This window comes from Hyperoodon ampullatus (genome assembly GCF_949752795.1).
Source record: "Hyperoodon ampullatus genome assembly, chromosome: 2".
Taxonomy (NCBI): domain Eukaryota; kingdom Metazoa; phylum Chordata; class Mammalia; order Artiodactyla; family Ziphiidae; genus Hyperoodon; species Hyperoodon ampullatus.
In genome coordinates this window covers 114,423,367-114,447,754 of record NC_136915.1, presented here as the reverse complement: position 1 = coordinate 114,447,754, position 24,388 = coordinate 114,423,367, and the positions used below count along the sequence as shown (strand labels likewise).

The window sequence follows — 24,388 nt, the reverse complement described above, 5'->3', positions numbered from 1 at the left end:
CGTGAAAATTTTACCACGAGAGTGCGGCAGTTCAGTCTCACCTTCAGGCTCCCCTTCTATTTCTAGTTCTCTTGCTATTTCCAACACATCTGCAGTTACTTCCTACACTGAAGTCTTGAACCCCTCAAAGTCACCCATGAGGGTTGGAAACGACTTCCAAACTCCTGTTAATGTTGATATTTTGACCTCCTCCTGTGAACCACAAATGTTCTTAATGGCATCTAGAATCTTTTCCAGAAGGTTTTCAATTTCCTTTGCCCAGATCCATCAGAGGCATCATTATCTGTGGCAGCTGTAGCCTTATGAAATGTATTTCTTAAATAATAAGACTTGAATGTGGAAATTACTCCTTGATCCATGGGCTGCAGAGTGGATGCTGTGCTAGCCGGCATGAAAACAACATTAATCTCGTTGTACATCTCCATCAGAGCTCTTGGGTGACCAGGTGCATTGTCAATGAGCAGTAATGTTTTGAAAGGAATCTTTTTTCCTGAGCAGTAGGTCTCAACAGTGGGCTTTGTCAACAGATGTGCTGTCGTCCAGGCTTTGTTGTTCCATTTGAAAGAGCAGAGGCAGAGTAGATTTAGCATAATTCGAAAGGACCCTAGGATTTTTGGAATGGTAAATGAGCATTGGCTTCAACTTAAAGTCACCGGCTGCATTAGCCTCTAACAAGAGAGAGTCAGCCTGTCCTTTGAACCTTTGAGCCAGGCACTGACTTCTCTCTAGCTATGAAGTCCTAGATGGCATCTTCTTCCAGCATAAGGCTGTTTCATCTACACTGAAAATCTGTTGTTTCGTGTAGCCACCTTCATTAATGATCTTAGCTAGATCTTCTGGATAACTTGCTGTAGCTTGTACATCAGCACTCGCTGCTTCACCTTGTACCTCGATGTTAAACCTCATGAACCAACCTCTGCTAGCTTCAAGTTTTTTTTCTGCAACTGCTTCACATCTCTCAGCCTTCATAGAACTGAAGAGAGTTAGGGCCTTGCTCTGGATTAGACTTTGGCTTATGGGAATGTTGTGGCTGGTTTGACCTTCTATCCAGACCACTCAGACTTTCTCCATGTCAGCATTAGGGCTGTTCTACTTTCTTATCACTTGTGTGTTCACTGGAGTAGCACTTTTAATTTCCTTCAAGAACTTTTCCTTTTCATTCACAGCTTGGCTAACTTTGGCGCAAGAGGTCTAGCTTTCAGCCTGTCTCGGCTTAAGGCATTGCCTTCCTCACTAAGCTTAATCATTTCTAGCTTTTGATTGAAAGTGAGAGACGTGCAACTCTTCCTTTCACTGGAACTCTTAGAGACCACTGTAGGGTTATTAGTTGGCCTAATTTCAATATTGCTGTGTCTCAGGGGATAGGGAGGCCTGAGGAAAGGGAGAGAGACGGGGCGTTGGGTGGGGGGGTGGGAGACGGGGGTGGTGGGGATTGGCTAGCTGGTAGAGCAGTCAGAGCACATACAGCATTTATTAAGTTCACCGTCTTATATGGACATGGTTTGAGCCTCCCCAAAACAATTACAAGAGTAACATCAGTGATCACTGATCACAGATCACCATAACAAATATAATAATAATGAAAAAGTTTGAAATATTGTGAGAATTACCAAAATGTGACACAGAGACGTGAAGTGACGGAATGCCCTTGGAAAAATGGCACTGTAGACTTGCTCCAAGCAGGGTTGCCACAAAACTTTCAATTTGTAATAAAAAAAAACACAGTACCTGCAAAGTGCAGTAAAATAAGGTAAGGTGTGACTGTATATATAATATTGTGAACAGTTTTTTAGGTTTGACCAATCAGCATGTATTTTTTTTTAAACAGAAATTTTATTAAGTTCTCCTGTAGGCTTATAATTTATATTAGGAACATTTACAGGATTTTTTTTTCTTAATTTAAGGCTTTGGAACAGTATACCAGTCTAAAAGTATTTAATTCCAGTGTGTACAGCGATCACCTAATAACTTCAGGGTTATATAGAAAGATTAAGAAGAAAGAAAAGGTCTTTATTATATACTCATTAAAATATAATATTTACTACAGTTAAATCAGTTTTATAGTGCTAGGTAATTCTTATTTTGCTGATCTTGAGTTGAACAGTCTGTTTTCACAAAATCGTTTGTTTCCTGGCTAAAAATTTCCTGGAAATTCTAGCTCTGTCCCTTTTTACAGTCTAACAAGTATCTGTTTAAGGTGATGCTATCAGTTATAACGTACAGGGAAATCTGTACCCATAATCTTATTGCCACTAGTATCATTAGTCAAAAATAACTGAGATTATCACTTACTGAGGGTTTTTTGATACTTCTTCCAGCAGTCTTAGTCATAAAGATTTAACCAAAAATTGCTCAGAGAATGAAAACATTATAGAAAGGTAAGACACTGACAATTCTCCATACTCTTCTAATGCATCCAATAAAATACATGTTATGATTGTCACTAACTGACAAGGATTTCAAACCTAGGGGGAAAAAAAGTTCTTGATAAAGAGGATAAAGTTTTTGACAGTTACTGTTCCAATCAAGTATAGGAACATTAGTGTACTTTTCTCCAGTCTTAAAAGTACACAATGGGGGCTTCCCTGGTGGCGCAGTGGTTGGGAGTCCGCTTGCCGATGCAGGAGACGAGGGTTCGAGCCGTGGTCTGGGAGGATTCCCACATGCCGCGGGGCAGCTAGCCCCATGAGCCACAATTAGTGAGCCTGTGCGTCTGGAGCCTGTGCTCCGCAGCAGGAGAGGCCACGATAATGAGAGGCCCGCGCACCGCGATGAGGAGTGGCCCCCACTTGCCGCAACTAGAGAAAGCCCTCGCACAGGAACGAAGAGCCAACACAGCTATAAATAAATAAATAAATAAATAATTTTAAAAAAAAAAAGTACACAATGGGACTTCCTTGGTGACACAGTGGTTAAGAATCCGCCTGCCAGTGCAGGGGACACAGGTTCGAGCCTTGGTCCGATAAGATCCCATATAAGCAACTAAGCAACTAAGAGCAACTAAGCCCGTGTGCCACAACTACTGAGCCTGCGCTCTAGGGCCCGCGAGCCACAAGTACTGAGCCCATGTGCCATAACTACTGAAGCCCATGCACCTAGAGCCCATGCTCCGCAACAGGAGAAGCCACCGCAGTGAGAAGCCTGCGCACCGCACGGAAGAGTAGCCCCTGCTTGCCACAACTAGAGAAAAGCCCATGCACAGCAGCAAAGACCCAGTGCAGCCAAAAATAAATAAAATAAATTAAAAAAATTTAAAAAACAGCATTCACTTTATTAAAAAATTAAAAATATATCAGGGACTTCCCTGGTGATCCAGTGGTTAAGATTCCATACTGCCACTGCAGGGGGCAAAGGTTCTATCCCTGGTCAGGGAAGTTCTGCAAGCCACACAGTGTGGCAAAAAAATAAATAAACAAAAACAAATGTGGGAGTAAGTCCTTGGTGTGACTTACCAGCTGTCTGGAATACTTCTAAGATAGTTTGAGTATAAAAGACATCTTAATAGTTTTATTATTTTGAGTTTTGGGCCTAGATTAGAGTTGACAAGATTTGAAAATAAGATGATAAATGCCTAAAGCCAAGAAATGACTGTAGACAATATTTAAGATAAACATAATAGCATTAATTGCATAATAGCAATTAATGATTATTAGGAACACTAACTTTTTATATTTTTCCTTAAATAATCATATATTTTTCTCCCATATGATGGTGGATTTGCCTGTTTTAATTAGATATCCTCCCATCCAAGTGATAAATTATTAAAACTAATAATCTACCAAAGAGAGAGAAAGTTGGCCACAAATACTGAATTGGTTACATTTATAAATAGAACATTGTGAAAGGCAAACTAACTTCTTTTGACAATAAAGGCAAAAGAGTTTTTTTCATTTACACACTTATACATAGAACTAGTAGTCTCATTTTTGCAACTTCAGCCATAGGCTAGAGTAAACACCTGTCACAGCAACTTTTTTTTTTTTTTTTTTTTTAACTGTCCAGACTACTGTGAGTTACGGCAGTTTTGTATCTGAAATGGCTACTCTTTATTCCTACAGGTATAAAGATTTTCTCCTGTGATTTGAACTGATAGTGGCACACAAATGAATACCACAGAAAATGCCAGGAATGTTCAGAATCTCCAAGACAAACTGACAGAGACAACCACATTCTCTCTCTTAATATACCACTCCTCAGAGCTCACACAGAATGGGGTATTTAAAACAATGAGAGAGCTTTCCATGTTGTTGTAACCAACAGGGAAATAAATGGTTATGTCTAAATTAGAACCAAAGTCAGACTTGGCTAAGACCTAGGAAAACAGTTTCTCACATGATTATCATATCCATAATGATGTCATGCATCTTAGGTATCAGCATTGCAAAATCAAGGATAAACTTGAGTTTTTTAGGGAATCAGTCGGTAATTGATAGGATATATTCAAGGTTTCATTTATTTGAGGGCGTAAAACTATGCAGGTGACCCTGAATTTTTTTGTGATTTTGCTTGTCCACTTCAGGGTGCCAGGTATTTTCTTTTGCGACTACTGCCCCCTATATGCTTGCTTACCCTTTTGGCACCAGGGTAAAATACCAGTTTTGCTTCCATTCCTATGTTAGCTGGATGAAAACTTTTATGTATTTCTTTAAGTAGTTTGGATATGTCTTGAATCTAGTAAGGTGTAGACCAAATTTTCTTTCATGCCGAGTGCTTGGTTCTAGACACAGTTGTTTTCTTGATCTATTTGACTTTGATGATGAAGAAATATAGTTTTTAGTTGGTTAAAAAATGCATCTTTGTGTTCACAATCATTTTGGGGGCCACTTTTTTAAAATGAGAAAAGTGGTCTTTAGATATAAGTAGAACAGTCTAGCATCTTTCCTTTCCTTCTTTGTAACTGTCCCCCAAACTACTTACCACTGGCTTTAAACTTTTACATGACTTAGTTTCTAACTTTACCTGGACTGCTTCAGCCTCCTTTCATTTCTTCTAATTCTCCAATCTCATTTAAACTTTCATCTTATACCAGCTATTTCCTCTGCCTGATCTTCCATTTCCCAGATCCTCTCCTGAGTATCAGTAGCATTTACATTTTAGCTTAATGTCACTTCCTTAGAAAAGCCTTCCCAAATTACTTGCTATTCATCACATTTTAATTATTTGCCTAGCATTTATTATTTTCTGGGTTTTATTTTTTCATTTTCTTAGTTTTTGTTATTTCCTTATTGTATACCTACCCAAGTAAACTGTCTTTTTCCCCACTGTTTCTTAGTACTTGGAACAGGGCCTGGACTTAATGAGTGCTCAGTAATTGTTGAATAAATAAATGAATGATTCACTAGAAAGAACCAGTCTTCAAATAAGAACTAAAGGTTCTATAAATAACTTACTTCTTTGGGTCTCAATTTTCTCATCTGCAAAGTGTGTATTAACATACCTACTTGTTACAAGATATAATAGACTAGACTTGTTTTTTGAAAGGCAGTATGTCATAATTAATGAAAGAAATATATCCACCTTGCTTTATTTACTGGAACTTTAAGCCAAAATAAAATCAGAGTCGACTGAATGAGGCTCTCCTCTTTTTCTCATTTCCTTTTTCCTCCCTTCTTTTTTTCCTTTCCTTTTATGTATCTGTGAAATCTCTTCAGGTTTTAATCTCATAACAAACATTAGGAACACAGACCCAGTAAGATGAATGGAAGAGGTAAAAGCTGATGGGACATGGTGGAATAAAATAAAAAGAATAGTAAATGAATAGGAGTTTAGCAAGAAACTAAGGTTTTCATCTTGAATCTCCTTGCCAGCTACAAAAATTAAAGCAAGTCATTTAGCCTTGTAGAGCATCAGTTTTCAAATCTGTAAACTAGAGTTAACATTTCTTACCTACTTCACGGGATTGACATAAATGATAATATGTGAAAGTACTTTATAAATCATTAACCAAATATAAGGCAGTCCTTATGATCAGATCTGAAATTTAGGTTCCTTCTGCAAAACTGTTGGAGAATGCTAGTGCATTGGAGATGCATTGGAGAATGCATCTTATGTATAATTCCTAAAAGACAATTCCAGAAATTCGGATTTTAAAAATATATGAAAATACGTAGTATCCCTCCCCGCCCCAAAAAACGGGTTTAAGATTTAAGCCACTGTTAAAACAAATACTCGCTTTTTTTCCCCTATTCACAATTTTATTTACAAACCAGATATGTATATAAGTCAACTATTTTTGACATGTAGAACAAGTCACACAAAATAGTTCATGCACATAAACCATTTGTTATTGTTAATTTTCTTTGTCCCTTTTTATGAGAGTCACATGAAATGACTAGTTTGGGATCAGAATTATAGAAAAATAACATACTTTTGTAGCTACACTTTAAAAAAATTATCACTCTAAATTGTGAATTTGGAATTTTGCTACTTTATGAAATCTTATCTATAGCTCAATTGGATTACATAAACATTTTTAAATTAATTAAAGCCCCCCCAGTATTTTTGCATAAATTACTGTGAAGCCAAGTTCATTCCTTATTATATTTATAAAGGTGATTTTTAACTCAAAATAGTATCGCATTCTCTTAAATTGAATATAATTGACCTACAAAACTATGTTAGTTCCAGAGGTACAACATAGTGATTCGATTACAAAATGATCACCACTAAAACAAATTTTCGATAGAGTGATTTTTTTTTTCTATTTTACTACAAAAGGAAATTTCATTGCCTCTCACTGTTTTCCATTCTTTTCTAATCACAGCCCAAAGAGCCGATTGATCCAATTAAAGAAAGAGAAGCTGGAATACACTCCAGGAGAGCATGAATATGGATTATTCCCAGCCCCCATTCATGTCGGTGAGTACTCAGTATACAGAATATATTACTGAGAAGAAATGGTATTTCTTGAGTTTGGGTGAAATGTCTTTGTGTTCTTATTATTTCTACATCTCCAGTGGGGTCAAGTCTTTACCATTTAATTATAGTTACTCTGAAGAATTTTGCAAACCCTTTTGCCGTCTAGGGGTCAAAATGACGTAAATCTTATTCACCGGAGTTTCAATAAACAACACTATATCTGTAACATTTGATTCTCTAAGTAAGTCATCTAGGAAAACCCAACTATTCATTACTTCAGTTTCAAGTGTTTTCTGTGTTCAAAGGGAGATGATTTGTGGATATGTAATAATCAAAGGAAAAGGGCCCACTGCTTTTTCTGATTGTTTATATGCTTGAAAATTTGTGTGTGTGTGTGTGTTTACTGATTTTTTTTTAATCAGTTATACATATACATATGTTCCCATATCCCCTCCCTCTTGCATCTCCCTCCCACCCTCCCTATCCCACCCCTCCAGGCGGTCACAAAGCACCGAGCTGATCTCCCTGTGCTATGCGGCTGCTTCCCACTAGCTATCTACCTTACGTTTGGTAGTGTATATATGTCCATGCCTCTCTTTCGCTTTATGCTTGAAAATTGATGAAGATTTATCTCTCTGTTTATTTTTGGAGAAAATTCAAGTCTCTGCTTAGCATTTTAAAAATAATACCTTCCAGGATCATACTATTGAGCTTATCAGATAAGTAAAGTGTACCTAGAAGGCATCCTGGATTTCCTGGATTGGCCTCATCCAGTCCATCTCCAAGTTCTGTTATTTTCATCCTTGAAATATATCCTACTTCTCTTCAAATTCCATTGCCATTATTCAAGTCCATGACACTTTTTTTTTTTTTTTTTTTTTTTGCGGTACACGGGCCTCTCACTGTTGTGGCCTCTCCCGTTGCGGAGCACAGGCTCCGGACGCGCAGGCTCAGCGACCATGGCTCACGGGCCCAGCCGCTCCGCGGCATGTGGGATCTTACCGGACCGGGGTACGAACCCGTGTCCCGTGCATCGGCAGGCGGACCCTCAACCACTGCGCCACCAGGGAAGCCCCCATGACACTATTATCTTTTGCTCAGGCCATTGCAATAGCCTTCTAACAGATCTGTCCACTTCCATTCTTGCTCCCTTCCAATCTACTCTCCACACAGTAAAAAGGGAAGTGATTTTATAACTTAAACTAAATCGTACTTAAAACCTTTCAGTGGCTCACCATTAAACTATAAACTCCTTACCCCAACTCTTGGGAATGATGTGGTTCCTGACTACCTCATTTTCTGCCTCTGTTGTTTCCCATATTTCCCTTATAATCACTGTATTGTGTGTCATGCTGGCCTTCTTTCAGATTCTAGACCATACCAAACTCTTTCCAACCAAAAGATCATTATGCTTATTATTACCATTGCCTGCAAAGCTCTTCTTCAAACTTCCCATGGTGGATTTCTTCTCATCCTTTGAGGATGAGCTAAATGTCAGTACCAGCTTAAATATTATTTTCTTTAAAATTTTTTTCCTGATTATCCTACAAAAGAGGGTTCCTTCCTCTATATCAAGTCTGTATCACAGCACCCTGTTTACTTCTTTCTGTAATCTATAATTACTATATTTGTTTACTCATTTAGTAATGTCTCCTCCACCAGATTATAAGCTCTAGGAGCACAGGATCATTTGTCTTTCTTATTCTCCTTTGATTTCCCCATGCTTTGTACATAATAGTAGTTTAACAAATATTGGTTATACAATGAAAGAAAAGGAGAAATTAGAATACATAATTGAACATAGGATGAGAATTTTTTTTCCAGGAACAACTTACTTGTATAGTAGATGTTGATCCGGTGCTTTTAGTGTTCTCTTCAACTATGACTCTTGACTCTCTTGACTATGGGGCTTTTCTGTGTGTTATGATTATCTAGTTCCTTTTTTCTCCCCAGAGGGCCCAGCGCCAGCAATGTATTTAAAGCAACAGGGGTAGACAAGTTCTGCAATAAAGATTTGTTTGCTTTAATTTTTCTGTATTGGGTGGCTAGAGAATAGTTTAAGTACAACATAGCATTACAAGGTTTAATTCTCAGCTAGATAACTGTACTATTGCTTACTTAAAAAAGGTAAGAGTAAGTAAGCTCCGTATTCTCTGGGCTTAGTGCCAAAGTTCTTTTGAAAGAGCCTTTTGTTTTTAATAGTGAGGTCATAGCAGTGGAAGAAGATTCTCAGCAGATTTAGCTATTTCCTAGAACGTGCTACTGACAAATAGGCTTTGAAAATAAGAGGTAATTTAAAAAGTTCTGTGTAAAGGAAAACATGACCATTTTGGTCTCACTGGTTTTGCTCTGGATGGGAAATTGGCTAATTCATAACTCAGATTTTGGAAAGAAGCTCTGACTATTCAAGGGGGTGATAGAGTCAGTTAATTCCAAGGAAGATGAGATGAATAAGATAGGCCAATATTTCTGTCACATATCTGGCATGAATAGTGGTTAAGAGGTCCAGAATGGAAATCCCTTAATTTAAATAAAGATTTTCTCTCTCGGGCTTCCCTGGTGGCGCAGTGGTTGAGAGTCCGCCTGCCAATGCAGGGGACGCGGGTTCGTGCCCCGGTCCGGGAAGATCCCACATGCCGTGGAGCGGCTAGGCCCGTGAGCCATGGCTGCTGAGCCTGCGCGTCCGGAGCCTGTGCTCCGCAGCGCGAGAGGCCACAACAGTGAGAGGCCCGCGTACCGCCAAAAAAAAAAAAAGATTTTCTCTCTCTAAATCCCCACTTTAGTCTGTTACTAAGATTAATCTGTACTCAGTGGTCTGCAAATTAAGTAAATAATGGAAAAACCTGTCCAAGTAGTGGGCGTTTTTTCCTGTGAAACAAGACATAAAATCAGGCTGTTACAGGATAAAAAAATTTTTTTCTGGACAGTGCTGTTTTGTTGTTCAGATAATAATTTGTGATTAGGATAGGGAGGGAGGCCAGTCAGCTGTTTCAAACAGTTCATTTCCAGTATCATGTAAACAAAGAGCATGACTTTGAGTCAGCCAGACCTAGGTTCATCTCTGTCTTTGCGATACTAGTTATGTGAATAAAATAGTTATACAGATAAAATAATAATGCATCTTATCATCAATGGAGTCATTCAATAAATGGAAGGTAATACTTATTTTTTTAATTTTTAATGAAATCAGGTTTCTTTATCTTTAGAGAAATGCACTTCAAAAAGATTTACTTCTTATGATAAATACTCATTTATCAAACTGTATATTATACTTTACATTTTTAGTCAATTGATTTTTTACAGCAGTGCCACAACAGTTCAATGAGGAAAGCATGGTCTTTTTAACAGATGGTTACTGTGATAGCTGGATATGGACATACAAAAGGATAAAGTAACTCAAAATGGATCATCAACCTAAATATAAGAGCTAAAATTATAAAACTCTTAGAAGAAAGCATAAGAGTAAATCTTGTGACCTTGGATTAGGTAATAATTTCTTAGGTGTCTGACACCAAAATCATGTACAACAAAAGAAAAAAAGAGACAAATTGAACTTCATCAATATTTAAAACTTTTGTGCTTCAAAGAACACTATCAAGAAGCTGAAACAACCCACAGAAAGGGAGAAGCATTTTCAAATCATATATCAAGTAAGAGACTTGTATCCAGAAGCCCATATATATAAAGAACTGTTATAATTCAATAATAAAAAGACAAACAACAGAATCTTTTCAATGAGTAAATGATTTGAATTGATCTTTCTCCAGAAAAAGATATAGAAATGGTCAATAAGCACATGAAAAGATCCTCAACATCATTAGTCATTAGGGAAATGGAAATCAAAACCATAATGAGATTATCACTTCACACCCACTGGGATGGCTTTAATTAAAGGATTAATGAGGGTGTGAAGAAACTGAAACCCTCATACATCGCTGGTAAGAATGTGAAGTGGTGTAAAACCTCTTTGGGAAACATTTTAGTAGTTCCCAACAAGTTAATCACAGATTTAATATAAGACCTAGCAATACTGCTGCTTAGATACATACCCAAAAGCATTGAAAACATACATCCAAAGGACTTCCCTAGTGGTCCAGTGGTTAGGATTCTGTGCTTCCACTTGGGGCGGGGGGAGGGGGTGTATGATCCCTGGTCAGGGAACTGGAATCCCGCATGCCGTGCGTAAACAAAATGTGATATATCTGCACAATGGAATGTTACTGGGCAATAACAAGAAATTAATACTGAGACATGCGACAACATGGGTGAACCATGAAAACATTATGCTTTGTGAAAGAAGACAGTCACAAAACACCACGTGTTTTATGATTCCATTTATATGAAATGTCCAGAATAGGCAAATACATAGAAACACAAAGTAGATGAATGGTTTCCAGGGACTGGGGGTAGGGGAGAATGTGGAGTGACTGCTAATGGGTACAGGGTTTCTTTTGGGGATGACGAAAATGTTCCCAAATAATGTTAATTATATTAGTCAGAGGTCTCCAAGGAAACAACCAATAAGATATATAGGGAGAAAGGTTTATTTTAAGGACTTGGCTTACACAGTTGTGCAGGCTAGCAAGTCCAAAATCTGCAAGGTAGGCTGGCAGCATGGAGACCCAGGAAAAAGTTGATCTTGCAGCTCAAGGAGTCTGAAGGCAGTCTACTGACAGAATTCACTCTGTGGAGGTCAGTCTTTATTCTTTTGAGGCCTTCAGCTGATAGGATGAATTCTACCCACATTATGGAGAATAATCTGCTTCCCTTGGAATCTTTTGATTTGCATGTTAATCTCATCTAAAAAATACTTAGACAGACACATCTAGAATCATGTTTAACCAAATATCTGGCAACTGTGACCCAGCCAAGTTGACACATAAAATTAACCATCCTGTAGTGATAGCTACACACTCCATATACTAAAACCCACTGAATAGTACATTTTAAAAAGTTGAATTTTATGGTATGTGAATTTTGCCCAAGTAAAGCTGTAATTTTGAAAATGTATATTTATGTTGGTTTGGTCAGGCATATATTTATAAGAATTACAGTGATTATACAATGCAAAAGAAAAATTTTAATGCTTTGAGCTTTATGTTCACAGCTACTTTTAATGTTAATTTAAACACTTTTTTGTAGAGTAGGAGGATAGATTGTTCAATAAAAGAATTTCAAGCATAAAAAACATATAATATTAAGATAAAATTCCCCAGAATAAGTGAAATAGAAATAATGTTCAAGGATAAAAAGAAATGATTTAATTTTCTAAATGTTAAAGAAGGGAGTATTCCTTTTTTAATGAATAGTGATAAGTATTAAATCCCTATGGTATGCAGTTTCATCATTTTTAAATGCTATAACCAAATATTACATCATTTGCAACTGTTTAAACTTTACATTTAAAAATGCATAAGGGAGGGCTTCCCTGGTGATGCAGCGGTTGAGAGTCCGCCTGCCGATGCAGGGGACGCGGGTTCGTGCCCCGGTCCGGGAAGATACCACACGCCGCGGAGCAGCTGGGCCCGTGAGCCATGGCCGCTGAGCCTGCGCGTCCGGAGCCTGTGCTCCGCAACGGGAGAGGCCACAACAGTGAGAGGCCTGTGTACCGCAAAGGAAAAAAAAAAAGAATAAAAATGCATAAGGGGATTCATCATTTTTCAAAAATCTTCTGGGGAGTATGAGAGCTAAAAAAGTGAAGACATAGGCTTTCACGTTTGGCTTCTGGCATCAGTTAGGCCTTGAGTCAAATTCCACCTCCAACAATTACTAGCTGGGTGACCCTGGGCAACTTGACACATCTCAAGGCTTCAAATTCTTTAGTGTAAAATAGAAAGTAGTATGAATATTAAATAAAATAATGCATATAAAATACTTAGCACAGTACCTAACACAGTAATCATTCAATAACTGGTAATTACTGAATTGAAACTGTTTTTGCAGTAGACTATCAAGTCAGCAAGAATCCATTACTTAGTATGTAGGCCCTCCTTCTTTTTACTCTGACAGTTGTTGTGAAATATATTGTGATACCCTTTTCTGCTGAGCTCAGAAAAGAATTCAGAATCCTTCTCAACATAGCTTTTGTCATTTGCCCCTACAGGTCATTCAGACTTAGGCCAAATCTTGACTGCTTTTCCTGATACAGTGGAAAGAACATAGGCTTTATGTGCAGGAAAGAATTAAAATAGCAGACCTAAGACTTCTATTCTTAGGAAGTCCTGCTTACAAGGTTGGCCATTAGCTGACATCTGGAAACTTGAATAGTAAACAGTTCCCTCTATTATAAAACTTTCCCTAGACGGTAAGAGAGTCTTACTGTGCCTACCATGTATAAACTGTATGGTTTCTGCTGAATACTTGGTTTCATTCTAAGAGACTGGAATTTTGGTACATCCTAGGCAGAGGGTACCTAAATGACCAGCCACCAATTAAAACCTTGGGTGCTGAGTTTCTAATGAGCTCTCTTGATAGCCCACATTTTACACGTATTGTCACAGTACATTGCCAAAGATTGCATCTTGCAAGACTCTACTGGGAGAGAACTTTTGTAACTTGTGCCTGGTTCCCTCCAGATTTTGCCCAATGTATTTTTTCTCTTTATGGATTTTGCTTTGTGTCTTTTTGCTATACTAAAGTATAACCATGAGTCTGACTATATGCTGAGTCCTATGAGTCACCAGACCTGAAGGTGGTCTTGGGGACCCTCGACACACCTTGGAATCAAACACAAGAGACTCCTCTTTTCATTTCACACTCTTGTAGCTAGGTGATCTTGAACAAGTTAATTATCTACTCTACATCTCAGCATCTTCACCTATATATTGAGACTGTTTCCAACCTGAGTTGTGAGGATTAAATGATATTTATTTTGAAATAATTAACACAGAGTGGATACCCCCTCCCCTTGGTTTACTATGACCAAGTAAAGTTGTCCCTCTGTATCCGTGGGGTATTGGTTCCAGGAGCCTCTTCAGATATTAAAATCCAAGGATGTTCAAGTCCCTTATATAAAATGGTGTAGTATTTGCATATAACCTACACACATCCTCCTGTAGGCTTTTAATCATCTCTAGATTACTTATAATGCTATGTATATTGTTACCAGCACTGGGCAAATTCAAGTTTTGCTTTTTGGAATTTTTTAAAATTTATTTTTGATCCAAGTTTGGTTGAATCCACATATGCTTACAACCCACAGATATGGAGGACTGACTGTACTCAACGTCAGTGAGAAGAGTAAAGCCATCCCACTTATTTCTAGAAAACTGGTAGATAATAACCAACAGAAATCAGTAAAATATTAAACAGACAATAAGGGAACAAAGGTTTGAAAACGGGAACAAAGGTTTGAAAACAGCAACAAAATTAATAGCTTCTCGCTGCACTGATCAAGACAAAGGAAGAGGTAACACAATTTACCAGTATCCATACTAATGGTCCTACAGTCATTAAGAGGCTAATAATATAAATAACTTTATGCCAGTATGTTTAACAATATATGAAATGGGCAAATTCCTTACAAAATACAATTTATATATGAAATTAAACATCTGAATATCCTATAATTGTTTAAAGAAATTGAGTTCCTTACTAAATCCTTTCACATGAAAAATTCCAGAACTGGGGCTTCCCTGGTGGCGCAGTGGTTAAGAATCCACCTGCCAATGCAGGGTACACAGGTTCGAGCCCTGGTCCAGGAAGATCTCACATGCTGCGGAACAGCTAAGCCTGCGTACCACAACTACTGAGCCTGCACTCTAGAGCCCGTGAGCCACAACACCTGAGTCTGCATGCCACAACTACTGAAGCCCGTGTGCCTAAAGCCCATGCTGTGCAACAGGAGAAGCCACTGCAATGAGAAGCCCGCGCACTGCAAGGAAGAGTAGCCCCCACTCTCCAAACTAGAGAAAGCCAGAGCACAGCAACAAGCACCCAATGCAGCCAAAAAAAAAAAAAAAAAAAATCTGGAACTAAACGGTTTTCCCTTGTGAACTCTTACATATATTTGAGAAACAAATAACACCAGTCTTAACACGAACACTTTGTGAAAGTAGGGGAGAAACAATTCCCAATTCATTTCATAAGCTTAGTGTAACCCTGATAGAAAACATGACAAAGACTTTAGTTGAAAAAAACAACTACAGAACAAAGTTGATTATAAACTCTTAAAACTAGAAAGGAATTTCCTCAGTGTTATATTGAATAAAAAGCAGATCATACTTAATGATAGGATATTGAATGCTTCCTTCTAAAATTGGAAAGAAGGTAAAAATGTTCACTCTATTTACTTCTTTTCAGCATTATTCTGGATGTTCTACCAGTGCAATAAGGCAAAAAGATGAATAAAAGTCATAAAAATCAGGAAGGAAAAAGTAAAACTGTTTCTGTTTGCAAATAACATGATCGTGTATGTAGAAAATCCAAAGAGATGCACTAAAAATTTACTACAACTAGTACCAAAAAAAAATCAGTATATAAAAATCAATTGTATTAAAAAACTAAACATACTCCTGCCATACAATCTAACAACTGAACTCCTTGGTATTTACCCAAAGAAGTTGAAAACTTAAGTCTGTGCAGTAACCTGCACACAGATGTTTAAAGCAGCTTTATTCATAATTGCCAAAACTTGAAAGCAACCAAGATATCTTTCAGTAAGTGAATGGATAAACTGTGGTACATCCAGACAGTGGAATATTATTCAGCACTGAAAAGAAATAGCTATCAAGCCATGAAAAGACATAGAAGAATTTTAAATTCATAGTACTGAATGAAAGAAGCCAATCTGAAAAGGCTGCATACTGTATGATTCCAACTAAATGACATTCTGGAAGGCAAAACTGTGGAGACATTAATAAGATCAGTGATTGCCAGTGGTTTGAGGGAAGGAAGGATGAATCTACAGAGCACAGAGGATTTTTAGGGCAATGAAACTATTCATTATGATACCGTAATGGTGAATACATATCATTATACATTTGTCCAAAGCCATAGAATATGCAATACTAAGATACTAATGTAAACTATGGACTTTGAGTGATAATGATATGTCAGTATATGTTCTTCAGTTGTTAACAAATGTACAACTCTGGTGGAGGATGTTGATAATGGGGTAGGCTATGCATGTTTAGGGGCAGGAGGTACGTATAAAATCCCAAAATCTCATAACATAATACAAAAATGTCTAGGTTTGAATTGAAAATCATATGTCATACCAAGAACCTGAGAGATCTCAAACTGAATTTTAAAAGGCATCAATGTATGCCAACACCAAGATACTAGAATTATCTGACAAAGATTTTACAGCAGTTATCATTTTTAAAAAACACTTCAACAAGCAGTTAGAAACATGCTTAAAACGTAAAAAGAAAGCCTTGGCAAAGAAATGAAAAATAGGAAAAGCATATATAATTTTTAGAATTGAAAGATGCAGTAGCTGAAATTAAAAGCTCGGGGATAGACTCAACAGCAGAATGAAAGATATACAGGAAAGAATCAGTGAACTAGATGATGGAGTGTTACAAGTATTACCCAATCTGAACAAAAGAGTAAATAGACATTTTTTAAAAAAAACAAACAAGAGGGCCTCCCTGGTGGCGCAGTGGTTGAGAGTCCGCCTGCTGATGCAGGGGATACGGGTTCGTGCCCCGGTCTGGGAGGATCCCATATGCCGCGGAGCGGCTGGGCCCGTGAGCCATGGCCGCTGAGCCTGCGCGTCCGGAGCCTGTGCTCCGCAACGGGAGAGGCCACAACAGTGAGAGGCCCGCGTACCGCAAAAAAAAAAAAAAAAAAAAAAAAAAACAAGAGGCTATGGGACCATGACAAAAGAGCTAATATTTATGTTCTTGGTGTCCTGGAAGGAGAAAAGAAAGAAGGTAGAGATAAAAAAAAAAGTACTTGAGTAAATGATGGCTTGAAAACTTCCCAAATTTGGCAGAAGACATAAACCTGATTCAAGAAGATGAGCAAACCCAGAACAGGGTATATATAGTCAAAGAAATCCATGTCGAGACACATGATCAAACTTCAGCATACTAAAGACAAAACAATTTTAAAACAATGAGAGAGAAATGACTCCATATCCATAGGGGCAAAACAAATCAAATGACAGTGGATTTCACGTCTGAATTCATGTAAGTGGCACATTTTTCAAGTACTGAAAGAAGAACTGTCAAACCAGAATCCTATACCCAATGAATATATCCTTCTTTCAGGAATTGAGAGAAGCAAAGGATTCTTAGGTTTGTTGCCGGCAAATCTATCCTATGGGTAAAGGAAGTTCTCTAAACAGAAAGAAATAAAAGAAGGAACCTTGGAACATCAGGAATGCAGAAAGAATACAGTAAGCAAAAATATGGGCATTTACAATAGGCTTTCCTTTTCCTTTTGAGCCTTCTAAGTAATTGTTTAATGGATGAAGCAAAAAATTTTAACACTGTTGTACTTCTTTTTTTAACAGCTTATTGAGGCACACTTCACCCATTTTAAAGCACACAGTGGTTTTGGTATATTACATTATTAACTTTAACTTGAGGTAAAATATACATAACTTAAATTTTGCATTTGACCATTTTTAAGTATAAGGTTCAGTGGCACTAAGTACATTCACGCAGTTGAGCAACCATCACCCCTGTGCATTTCTAGAACTTTTTCATCATCCCAAACTGAAACTCTGTACCCATTAAATAACAATTTCCTATTCTCCCCTTCCACCAGCCTCTGATAACCACTGTTCTTCTTTCTAGCTCTATGATTTGACTATTATAGGTACCTCATATAGGCGAAATCTTACAATATTTGTCCTTTTGTGTCTTCCTGATTTCACTTAACATAATGTCTTTATGTTAACATGAGGTTCTTCCATTTTGCAGCATATATGAGATTTTCATTTCTTTTTAATGGTGGATAGTATTCCTTTGTGTGTGTGTATGTATACATATGCACACATTTTGTTTATCCATTCATCTGTCAATGGACATTTTCTAATGTTTTCACTTTTTTGCAATTGTGAATAATACTGCTATAAACATTGGCTTACAGAATTCTCTGTTGAGGACCCCCGCTTTCAGTTCTTTTATGTGTGTACCCAGAAGTGTAATTGCTTTATCATATGGTACATCTATAGACTATACCATTTTACATTTTACATTTTTACAGCAAATCTTAAGAGTTCGGTTTCTCCACATCCTTGGTAATACATGTCATTTTCTGTTTTTTTCCGTAATAGCCATCCTAACAGGTGTGAAGCAGTATCTTGTTGTGGTTTTGATTTTCATTTTCCTACTGATTAGTGATGTTGAGCATCTCTTTATTTACTTACTGGCCATTTGTATATCTTCTTTACTGAAATGTCTACTCAAGTCCTTGTCTTTTTTTTTTTTTTTTTTAACAGTAGGTCCTTTTTGGTTATCTCTTTTAAATATAGCCGTGTGTACGTGTCAATCCCAAACTCCCAATCTATCCCTCCCCGCCACGCTTCTCCCCTGGTAACCATAAGTTTATTCTCTGAGTTTTTGAGTCTGTTTCTGGTTTGTAAATAAGTTCATTTGTATGTTTTTTCTTTTTTTTAGATTCTGCATGTAAGCAATATCATATGATATTTTTCTTTCTCTGTCTGACTCGCTTCACTTAGTATGATAATCTCCAGGTCCATCCGTGTTGCTGGAAGTGACATTATTTCATTCTTTTTAATGACTAATATTCCATTATATATATGTACCACATCTTCTTTATCCATTCATCTGTCAATGGACATTTAGGTTGCTTTCATGTGTCAGCTATTGTAAACAGTGCTTCAGTGAACATTGGGGTGCATATATCCTTTCAAACCATGTTTTTCTCCAGATATATGCCCAGGAGTGGGATTGCTGGATCATATGGTAGCTCTATTTTTAGTTTTCTTAAGGAACCTCCACACTGTTCTTCATAGTGGCTATACCAATTTACATTCCCACCAACAGTGTGGGAGGGTTCCCTTTTCTCCATGCCCTCTCCAGCATTTATTGTTTGTAGATTTTTTGATGATGGCCATTCTGACCATGTGAGGTGATATCTCATTGTAGTCTTGATTTGCATTTCTCTCAGAATTAGCGATGTTGAGCATCTTTTCATGTGCCTCTTGGCCATCTGTATGTCTTCTTTGGAGAAATGTCTGTTTAGGTCTTCTGCCCATTTTTTGATTGGGTTGTTTGTTTTTTGGATATTGAGCCACATGTGCTCTTTGTAAATTTTGGACACTAATCCCTTGTTGTTCGCATCATTTGTGAATATTTTCTCCCGTTCTGTGGGTTGTCTTTTTGTTTTGTTTGTGATTTCCTTTGCTGTGCAAAAGCTTTTAAGTTTAATTAGGTCCCATTTGTTTATTTTTGTTTTTATTTCCATTACTCTGGGAGATGGATCGAAAAATATATTGCAAGCAACCATACTCCAATAAAAATTAATTTTAAAAAAGAGAAAAACATATTGCTGTGATTTATGTCAAAGAGTATTCTGCCTATGTTTTCCTCTAAGAGTTGTATAGTATCCGGTCTTACATTTAGGTCTTTAATCCATTTTGAGTTAGCTTTTGTGTATGGTGTTAAAGAATGTTCTAATTTCATTTTTTTACATGTAGCTGTCTTGTTTTCCTAGCACCATTTATTGAAAAGACTGTCTTTTCTTCATTGCATTTGCCTCCTTTGTCATAGATTAATTGACCATAGATGTGTGGGGTTATTTCTGGGCCTTCTATCCTATCCCATTGATCTATATTTCTGTTTTTGTGCCAGTACTGTACTGTTTTGATTACTGTAGCTTTATAGTATAGTCTGAAGTCAGGGAGCCTGGTTCCTCCAGCTCCATTTTTCATTTTCAAGATTGCTTTGGCTGGGCTTCCTTGGTGGCGCAGTGGTTAAGAATCCGCCTGCCAATGCAGGGGACTCGGGTTCGAGCCCTGGCTTGGGAACTGCATGTCACGGAACAACTAAGCCCGTGCGCCACAACTACTGAGCCTGCGCTCTAGAGCCTGCGAGCCACAACTACTGGAGCCCGTGCGCCACAACTACTGAAGCCCGCGTGCCTAGAGCCCATGCTCTGCAACAGGAGAAGCCATGGCAAAACCCACACATCGCAATGAAGAGTAGCCCCTGCTTGCTGCAACTAAAGAAAGCCCAAGTGCAGCAACGAAGACCCAATGCAGCCAAAAATAAATAAATTAAAAAAAAAAAGATTGCTATGGTATTCGAGGTCTTTTGTGTCTCCATACAAATTTTAAGATTTTTTTGATCTAGTTCTGTGAAAAAGGCCATTGGTAATTTGATAGGGATTGAATTGAATCTGTAGATTGCCTTTTTTTTTTTTTTTTTGGCTGCACCACACAGCTTGCAAGATCTTAGTTCACCAATCAAGATTGAACCCAGGTCCACAACAGTGAAAATGCCAAGTCCTATCAACTGGACTGCCTGGGAATTCCCAAGTCCTTGTCCATTTTTGAATTGAGTCATTTGGTTTTTGTTCTTGAGCTTAGTTCTTTATATATACTGAATATTAATTCCTTCTTACATACTTGATAAATTGGAGAATATCTTTATTACATGGATAGAGAAAACCACCAACTATATAAACAACAAAGGATAATTTTAATTACATTAACTACCATATTGGAGATAGCAGCTCTAGCAATCTGGGTTGAATGTGGTTGTTTACAATAGCTATGTTAAAATTACAGATTTTTAGGTAAGGTTAAGAATGAGGCAAAGGACAGAGTTTGGTGGAGAGGATTTAATTTTAAGTGAGAAGAATGATACATGAGAATATAAAAGTGTGAGGGAGCTGGTTGTGTTTAAGAAATTGTGTTGGTACAGGCATTTTGGAAAACAGTATGGAGGATCCTCAAAAAATTAAAAATAGGGACCTCCCCAGCAGTCCAGTGGTTAAGAATCCACACTTCCAGGACTTCCCTGGTGGTCCAGTGGTAAAAGAATCCACCTTCCAATGCAGGGGACGCAGGTTCAATCCCTGGTCAGGGAACTAAGATCCCACATGCTGAAGGGCAACTAAGCCCAAGCTCCATGACTACTGAGCCCGCGCGCCTCAACGAGAGAGCCTTCATGCCGCAAACTACAGAGCCCACACACCCTGGAGCCTGCACACCACAACTAGAGAGAAGCCCACGTGCCGCAATGAAAGATCCCGCATGCTGCACCTAAGTCCCAACACAGCCCCCCAAAATAAATAAATAAATAATCCACACTTCCACTGCAGGGGGCACAGGTTCAATCCCTGGTCACGGAACTAAGATCCTGTATGCTGCGCGATGCAGCAAAAAAAAATTAAAATTAAAAATAGAACTACCAGGGACTTCCTGGTGGTTCAGTGGTTAAGACTCCATGCTGCCAATGCAGGGGGCTCGGGTTCGGTCCTGGTCAGGGAACTACATCCCACATGCCGCAACTAAGAGTTCACATGCTGCAACTAAAGATCCTGCATGCCACGCCTAAAAGATCCCACATGCCTCAACAAAGATCCCACGCTGGCAGTGGAGATCCCGAGTGCCGCAACTAAATAAATGCCAGTGCAGCCAAATTAATTAATTAATTAATTTAAAAATAGAACTACCATATAATCCAGCAATTTCACTTCTGGGAATATACCCAAAGGAAATGAAAACACTAACTCGAAAAGATACCTGCACACCCATGTTCACAGCAGCATTATTTATAACAGCCCAGACATGAAAACAACCTAAGTGTCCATCAAGGGATGAATGGATAAAGTAATACAATGGAATATTATTCAGCCATAAAAAATAACAAATGAGGAAATCCTGCAATTTGCAACAACATGGATGGACCTTGAGGGCATTATGCTAAGAGAAATAAGTCAGAAAGAGAAAGACAAATATTGTATGATCTCACTTATATATGGAATCTAAAAACATCTTTGCACACGTGTGTGTGTGTGTGTGTGTGTGTAATAGAAAAGGGGATCAGATTATGTGTGGTTACCAGAGGGATCAGGGGAAGGGGAGTAAGTGGTCAAAAGGTACAAATTGCCAGTTACAAGATAAATAAATACTAGGGACATAATATACAGCATAGCTATAGTTAACACTGCTGTATGATATATATGAAATTGTTAAGAGAGTAAGTAAATTCTAAGTGATCTCATCACAAGAAAAAAAATTTTTCTTTTTTTTTGCTTTCTCTTTTGATTGTATCTATAAGAGATGATGATGCTAAATAAATGTATAGCTGCAATCATTTCACAGTATATGTAACTCAAACCATTATGCTGTACACCTTAAACTTAGATAGTGGTATATCTCAATTATATCTCAGTAAAACTGGAGAAAAATTAATTAGCATAACAAGCCAAAAAAAAAAAAAGGAGAGAAATTGTGCCTAGGAAGAGCAGAATTCAAGAAACTGGGGGAAGGTGGTGATACTGCTTAGTAGGGTTAGAAGAGAACAACTAGTGGAGTACCTCGAAACTTATACCGTAGGGACTTCCCTGGTGGTCCAGTGGCTAAGAATCCAATGCAGGTTCCATTCCTGGCCATGGAACTAAGATCCCGCATGCCATGGGGCAACTGAGCCCGCGAGCCACAACTAGAGAGCCCAGGCACCACAAGTAGAGAGCCTGCATACTGCAACTACAGAGCCCATGTGCTCTGGAGCCCCCGCGCCACAACTAGAGAGAATCCCGCACACGGCTACGAAGAGCCCACGTGCCACAACAAAAGATTCCACATGCCACAACGGAGATCCCGCATGCTGCTGCAACTAAGACCCCAAGCAGCCAAATAAATAAATTTTTTTAAAAAAGTATGCCATGGAATATATATTTTCATTCATTCAGAAAATATTTAATACCTGCTCTTTGATTAGGCAATTTTCTAGATGCTTTGGATACATCAGTAAACAAAATAGGTAGAGATCTGTGCCTCTGTGGAGCTGACATTCTTCCAAAGGGGGGATGGGAATCATAATAAATAATTCTTACCTATTTGTAGAGTGATATTGTAACCCAGTACTCAGATTATATATAAACAAGCTGAACTTTTTCTGAAGGTCAGTCACCTTATTCTTGTTTGGAAAACAAAAAAGGCCACATTTTTGTCAGATTTTAAGATATCTTGGAAAAAGGCAAAGCCATTATTACCTTTCTCCTTTTTATTAAGTACCTCTCTCTCCTTTGGTTTCCTCTTTTGCCTAGCTACCTGATTAACAACGGAGTGCTTTTGTGGAGATGTTCCTCCTCCTATTGTTCATATCCTTTTCATATTAGGATTGATTCTGTAAAAGAAAATCATCATGGACCTTCCTCTTCTAGATTTCAAGGTCAACACAAGTTTCTGTAGCCTCTTGAAATGACTTTCTTGCCCACAGAATCAGTTTTATTTCAAAGGGAAAAGTAAAGGATTTCTCTGCTCCTTTCCTAGTGACCAGTGGCAGGATTTGAGATCTCAAGGCTCCAACACACAATTAAAAAAACTGCAAAAGATATGATTTCATCTAATTTTCAGATGGATAGAAAGTGATTTTTTTCCCCATTTTAACAAGGAGGGGACTTCCCTGGTGGCACAGTGATTGAGAGTCTGCCTGCCAATGCAGGAGACACGGGTTCGTGCCCCGGTCTGGGAAGATCCCACATGCTGCAGAGCGGCTGGGCCCGTGAGCCATGGCTGCTGAGCCTGCGCGTCCGGAGCCTGTGCTCCGCAACAGGAGAGGCCACAACAGTGAGAGGCCCGCGTACCACAAAAAAAAAAAAAGAAAAAGAAAAAAAATGAGGAGGGCTTCCCTGGTGGCGCAGTGGTTGAGAATTTGCCTGCCAATGCAGGAGACACGGGTTCGAGCCCTGGTCTGGGAAGATTCCCACATGCCGTGGAGCAACTGGGCCTATGAGCCACAACTACTGAGCCTGCGCGTCTGGAGCCTGTGCTCCGCAACGGGAGGCCGCGATAGTGAGAAGCCCGTGCACCACGATGAAGAGTGGCCCCCGCTTGCCGCAACTAGAGAAAGCCCTCGCACAGAAACGAAGACCCAACACAACCATAAGTAAATTAATTAATTTTTTTAAAAAGTAAAAATGAGGATTAGCTCAAAGAATAATTTTTCCAAATGAGGAACTCCTGAATAGGTTCCTCTGAGGTATCATCTCCAGCAGGACTTGACAAGGAAATCTCTTTAGGTGAGTCTCACTTATTAAAAATGAATTACCTAGGTCTGGTTTCAGAAATGTTAGAGGAAAGGAAAGACTGACCCATCATTTTTTTCCCCAACTCTTAATATATGGATTAGAGAGGAGAAATACAAATAATGCCAGGAAAAGCAACGTAACATCTGTGGAGACGTTGGTAGGAGAACTCAAGATGCTGGGCATTGGGGAAAAGTGTGTCTTTAAAGTTAGTTGAAGTGGATAATGGATGCTTTCTTTCCTAGAAAGAGAAAGAAAAGTATTCTTTTTAAAAATTCAAAACTTTCTACTCCTTCATTCTTTTACACCCTCTTCTCTACAGAAAACACATTAAGAAAGGAGTTAACCCTTT

At 38.3% G+C, this 24,388-nt stretch overlaps 1 protein-coding gene across 2 annotated transcripts in view; it reads left to right on the top strand.

The window, feature by feature from the left end:
• Positions 1 to 24,388, top strand: part of ASH1L (ASH1 like histone lysine methyltransferase) — a gene marked incomplete at both ends in the record, with an annotated part of 186,232 nt that overhangs the window by 112,499 nt on the left and 49,345 nt on the right. The window contains one exon of one of the 2 annotated variants that reach the window (XM_079698474.1): positions 6,764 to 6,857. In XM_079698474.1, the coding sequence (XP_079554600.1) occupies positions 6,764 to 6,857 (94 nt within the window). Of the gene's footprint in view, positions 1 to 6,763; positions 6,859 to 24,388 lie in introns of both variants that reach the window. The other variant, XM_079698473.1, reaches the window with a different exon arrangement.